General features: G+C 42.0%; 1 protein-coding gene across 2 annotated transcripts; it reads right to left on the bottom strand.

Annotated features, from left to right (window-relative positions):
* Nucleotides 1–405: 405 nt before the first annotated feature.
* naa60 (N-alpha-acetyltransferase 60, NatF catalytic subunit) lies at nucleotides 406–4,192 on the bottom strand. Of its 2 annotated transcripts, none has more exons than XM_003446416.5 (7): nucleotides 3,971–4,192; nucleotides 3,323–3,438; nucleotides 2,991–3,120; nucleotides 1,963–2,059; nucleotides 874–1,108; nucleotides 570–735; nucleotides 406–464 (listed from the first exon to the last, which is right to left on the bottom strand). In XM_003446416.5, exons 2-6 carry the CDS (start codon nucleotides 3,430–3,432, stop codon nucleotides 579–581), a joined length of 729 nt encoding a protein of 242 aa, XP_003446464.1. In that variant the 5' UTR covers nucleotides 3,433–3,438; nucleotides 3,971–4,192; the 3' UTR covers nucleotides 406–464; nucleotides 570–578. The 2 variants fall into 2 exon arrangements, with proteins under 2 accessions (XP_003446464.1, XP_005468613.1); XM_005468556.4 differs by lacking the exon at nucleotides 3,971–4,192 and adding an exon at nucleotides 3,531–3,549.
* Nucleotides 4,193–4,805: the final 613 nt, after the last annotated feature.

Raw genomic sequence — 4,805 nt, 5'->3', positions numbered from 1 at the left:
TCTGAAGCAGGTCGTCCGCTCCGCGCTGCTGCCTGGCCTCTAAAGGGTGTCTGCCACCGCTCGGCTAAACTCAGATTACAGCTGGAGTACAAATGGGACAGTGTGATATGTATATATGGGCTAGTAGAGGATCTGATTAAATTAAGAAAACAGTGGTTTTTAACCATAATTGCCACTGTCTGTCAGTGTAAAAACAACACTGCACATTTCATGACCCTGCAGTGAAACAAACCCTGTAAATCAGTGGGCGCTGAAATATAGCTGCGAACCTGGATCTTATGCGAGCAGTGCCAAATGTGGATTTCATCGACACTCATGTTCTGGCATGTGAACGGTCAAATGCAGGTTGAACCTGAGGTCCTGTGTGTCACACAGGGTGTGGAAAGCTGTAGGAGACTGAGAATGTGAGTGTGCGTGTACATCTCGGCGTGTACAGGGGAAGACTGACGGGAACATCTGTGCTCCTGAAAAATAAAAAGGAAAACAAAACAAAACAAAAACAGTCAGATTTAATTAATTAATTTAACATTTAATAATGTGGGTGACGTGTCACCATAAGCCCCACCCACCATGCTGTGTCACATTGTTCTGCTGTACTGGATGCCGGTCTTGGAGGCAATGTTGGACCAGGGGAGCAGCGACCGCAGCAGGGACTGGGCCTGTCGGTACAGCCTCTGAGGGATGGAGCAGGGGCTCAGGCTGGCCAGGGTTGAACCAATGTGCTGGATATAATCAGTGGGACAGGAAGTCAAGGAAAAAGAAACAATGCAACATTTACTTTTGCTTTTCCCCTGCAACATCTGGACAAGTATGGCCCAGAGGAAATGAAATAACAGTGAGTAAGTGAAGTTTCCTGCTTCCAAAAAAGGATATAATATTGTCCAGGGTGGATGACCCCCGTTGATGTAGAGCACATATGTGAATCCGTCTTTGAGGACGCCCCGTATGGAGTAGTAGTAGGGTAGGTAGTGGTGCTGCCTGAAGTCCCTGTTCTCGTAGAAGTTGATGGCAGTGTTGTTAGTGGTGAGAACGTGTAGGTAGATTGCCTTACAGTGGTCCTGGGCTGTCGTTGATATGTGCTCCTTCAAACTGTCCAGCAGCAGGGAGCCTGAATCGTTTCAATCAATATTAATGTACTGCAACATCAAATTAACATCAAGTCTCACAGCAGATGAGTTCTGAGTGTAGTTCCAACATGTGACTCAATTAATCATCTGAATGTCCTTAATCAAATCATTCATTAATTTCTTTGATGAGACAGTGTCTAATCCCCGATTTGTTTAGATTCTTGCTAACTGAATAAAGTGTGTTAAATTAGTTCTGAACAGTTTTTGCCTCATCTTGGTGTTGTGACCTGTAACGTGACTTTGAGATGTTAGTGGATGTGTTTTCTTCACATACTTTTCAATTCAATTAAATGTAATTTATATAGTGCCAACTCATAACAGTCACCTGAGGTGGCTTTATATTGTATAAGGTAAAGACCCAAGTCCAACAATCTGATAATCCCCCATAAGCAGCATCTATGACTGTGGGAAGCAAAAACTCCCTTTTAACAGGAAGAGACCTCCAGCAGAACCTTCAGGGAGGGGCGGGGCCATCTGCTGTGGCTAGTTGTGATGAAAGAAGATAAAGAAAAGGAAGAAAAAAAAAAAAAAGAGGACAAGTGTACGGTGACTGTTCTAGTACACGTGTGCCACGTTAAAAAAACGCTAGTAAGCCAAAAAATGTTAAAATGTAACAAAACAAAAATAAAATTGTATAAAACTGGACTTATTCAGCCTAAATGGCATGGAGGTTGTATAACCCCCAATTAGTTTAAAGGGAAATTATTCATTGCATTTTCTGACCATCAGGTTTAAGGCACGTTTAAGGCACTCATGCCCTGGCTTTGCATTTCAGACCTAGAGGCTGTGTTTGCCTTTGGTTTTAGCCACAATTGCAAACTGTGTGTCTGTTTACCTATGCCATGTTTCCTGAACTCTTTGACCACTCCCAGGCTGAGGATGTAGGCTACCTGTGTGTCCACAGGGAAACTGGAGGCCAGGATGTCTCCATCCTAACACGCATACATAGAAAGAAACAGACATATACACGAGTTGATTATTTCACCGTTCACAGTAGGTGACAGAATAAAAACTACACTTCTTCAAGCTTTGTTATTTCAAGTTAATCATCCATACTCTAAATTTTCTCTCCACCCATCGAGATCTTTGCCTAGGGAAATTAACTGCAGGCAAGGGAATTTATAAAATGCAAATTCTGCACCAAAGGAAAAAAATGGCAGATTATGAACACTTTACATCCTAAAGTGAGAGAAGCAAAGTTTAGACATTTGTTAAATGGAATCAGTCGAATTCCAGTGTTTTGTAAATCTACATTTGCCACTTTTTGTACCGATTTCTCACAAGTTAGATCAGATGTTGGAAATGTCACATTTAAAAGATCCTAGAAATTTGCATACTGCACATTCAAATTTGGAGCTTGCAGTCTAAACTCATTCAAACAAGATAACATTGATCCCGATCAAAACAAAATTAAATCCATTGCACGTCGTTTACACAAAATTAAAAAAGACCACAAGTTACAGCTCTTCTTTCATCAGTTTCTTTCTCATTACCCTCGTATCCTATATTTCGGGCTAATGAACCTATCTTTGCCAAAGGTATCCTTTTTGCCAAAGCAGTGCACTAAAAACAGACTCTACTATGTCAGTGATCTACTTATGACATCTCTAAACAGTAGCAGACATTCACACACTCAGTGACACCATGTTCAGAGAATACAATGTCATATTTTGGAGGAAATCCACAATAAGAATGTGTCACTTTCTAGCTGCTGCTGCAAAACATTAAAAATATTATACTGCACCTTTGACTGGACTGAGTACATGTTACACTTTGGAGGTTCTGATTTCTCGGTCAAGTACTGTGCAATATTCAGCCTTACTTTCTGAGTGAGAGATGGCATATCAAAACTGAACCTCTTACCTCTTTGTGTACTTTGGTCCGACCTTTGATCTCGGCCACAATCATTCCCACGATGCCTCCTCTGTAGGTGGCAGCGAGGGAGAAGAACTTCTTGTTGGAGGTGATGTCCTGATACCATGAGTCTGGGTACCTGGAATCAATTGTCAGACAGGTCTCATATCAGACAATTACTCAGACTCCAGAAGGTCTGCTTAACTTATGGGCTGTTACTTATTAGCTCACTGGGCATTCGGTTAACAGGAGTCCATTGATGCCAGTCAATAACAATGAAATAAAGACAGTTCCTATACACACAAATGTTCGCCAATGACACACTCAGTATGATAACTTACTCGATTGGGAACCAATCACCACAGAGCAGCTTAACGTTCTCTATGTCATCGTGGCAAAGGAAGCGGAGCTGGACTTCACTGAGGGCTGTGGGAGGCACCACGTCACTCATTCACACCTGCAGGTTACAACAGAGTGCACAGGAGAGATGCTGAGACTGCAAAAGCAGACTAAAAAAATACCGTTTACAATTAAGTACAAGGTACTGACTAGCACTGAAGCATGCAGACCTCTGCTATTGTGCAGTTCTAGATAACAAAGAGAAGTCAGGTAAGCCCTCACACAATTAATACGCATTACTGACATTTATAAAAAGGTTAGAATGACACATATATAAACGGACCAGCAGAATGAAACGCAATTATGACGTAAAACCCCCCAGAAAATTAAACGCAAATATGTAATAAGCATCACATAAGGTTGCCCATAAAAAGTGATGAGAGTTACACTTAGCAGTTGTGTATACAAACCATACAAAAACAGTGATGTTATTACTTTATTTACGTAATATCCTGGCAGAAATGGAGCCTGCTGCCACTGGTATCAACAGTGTCACTTTTGTGTCCGCAGGTTTAACCACATTTCAGCGTACATCACACAGGCTAGTGTTAGCTGCCGCTAGCTAGCGCGCTGATGCTAAGCTAACGTACCTTGTTTCTACACTCGGACCGGAGGAAAGCCGAACAGAATTAAATTCCTTGGGTGTCACTCGATACAGTCACCACTGCGGACACAGCATGATAAAGCACTGGTTTATTCCCGACTCTCAAAGCCGTTTCATTACGGAGCCACTGCTACAAGGGTTGCTACGCTAACCAGAGCTCTCCGTGCTTTGATAACAGCTGGATGTTTTCTTCCTGTTTGTGGCTGCTACACGAGTGACGTCACTTCTAAGGCGTTTCGTTGTTCTGTTCAGTCCGTTGGCGCTTTTTCGCCACCTGCTGGACAGAAGTGTGTTCTACAGGAGTGACTTCATTTCCATAAAGAAATGGGATCAGAAAAAAATTAATAAATTTGAATTAAATTCAGTTTTTTTTAATCTTAAAAGCATTTTGGTCGATTCATTTGTGTTTTTGTTGTCTTCACAAATTATTGCAGAAAGTAAAGACAACAGTGGTGTAACATGGTAGACTAATGTGCCTGTATTAATTCAGCTCCATATTATTGTATGAAGTTGCACTGGGTTTGGAGTGGGTGTGTGTGTGTGTGTGTCACATTTCTGGTGAGCCAATGGCTGTAATGGGGTTGGACTAATTAGAGGCAGGTGTAATTGATTGCACTGATACACTGGTCTACTTATAGCCCACACTACAAACACTGCTGTGTAATTTTGCCTCTCTGTGCAGGTATGTAATGTGATGATATGTTTGGGCTGGATGGGTTTTGTGCTATGAATTCTATAGTGAATGTGTTATTTTGTCTCTCTGTGCAGGCCAGGGCCTATTAAATGCCACAGCCTAAAGGCAGCGGAGTTGCAGAGGCTGG

Source organism: Oreochromis niloticus, linkage group LG4 (assembly GCF_001858045.2).
Source record: "Oreochromis niloticus isolate F11D_XX linkage group LG4, O_niloticus_UMD_NMBU, whole genome shotgun sequence".
In the NCBI taxonomy this organism is placed as follows: Eukaryota; Metazoa; Chordata; class Actinopteri; order Cichliformes; family Cichlidae; genus Oreochromis; species Oreochromis niloticus.
Note: the sequence above shows the minus strand (reverse complement) of the source record. Positions and strands in the feature narration are given on the sequence as shown.

Excerpts from the sequence above, each read along its gene's own strand:
- naa60 (XM_003446416.5), bottom strand. The coding sequence starts at position 3,432 with ATGAGTGACGTGGTGCCTCCCACAGCCCTCAGTGAAGTCCAGCTCCGC. Across the intron at positions 2,060-2,990 it reads GGACCAAAGTACACAAAGAG|GATGGAGACATCCTGGCCTC; the intron begins GTAAGAGGTTCA and ends TATGCGTGTTAG. Across the intron at positions 1,109-1,962 it reads GTTCAGGAAACATGGCATAG|GCTCCCTGCTGCTGGACAGT; the intron begins GTAAACAGACAC and ends GAAACGATTCAG.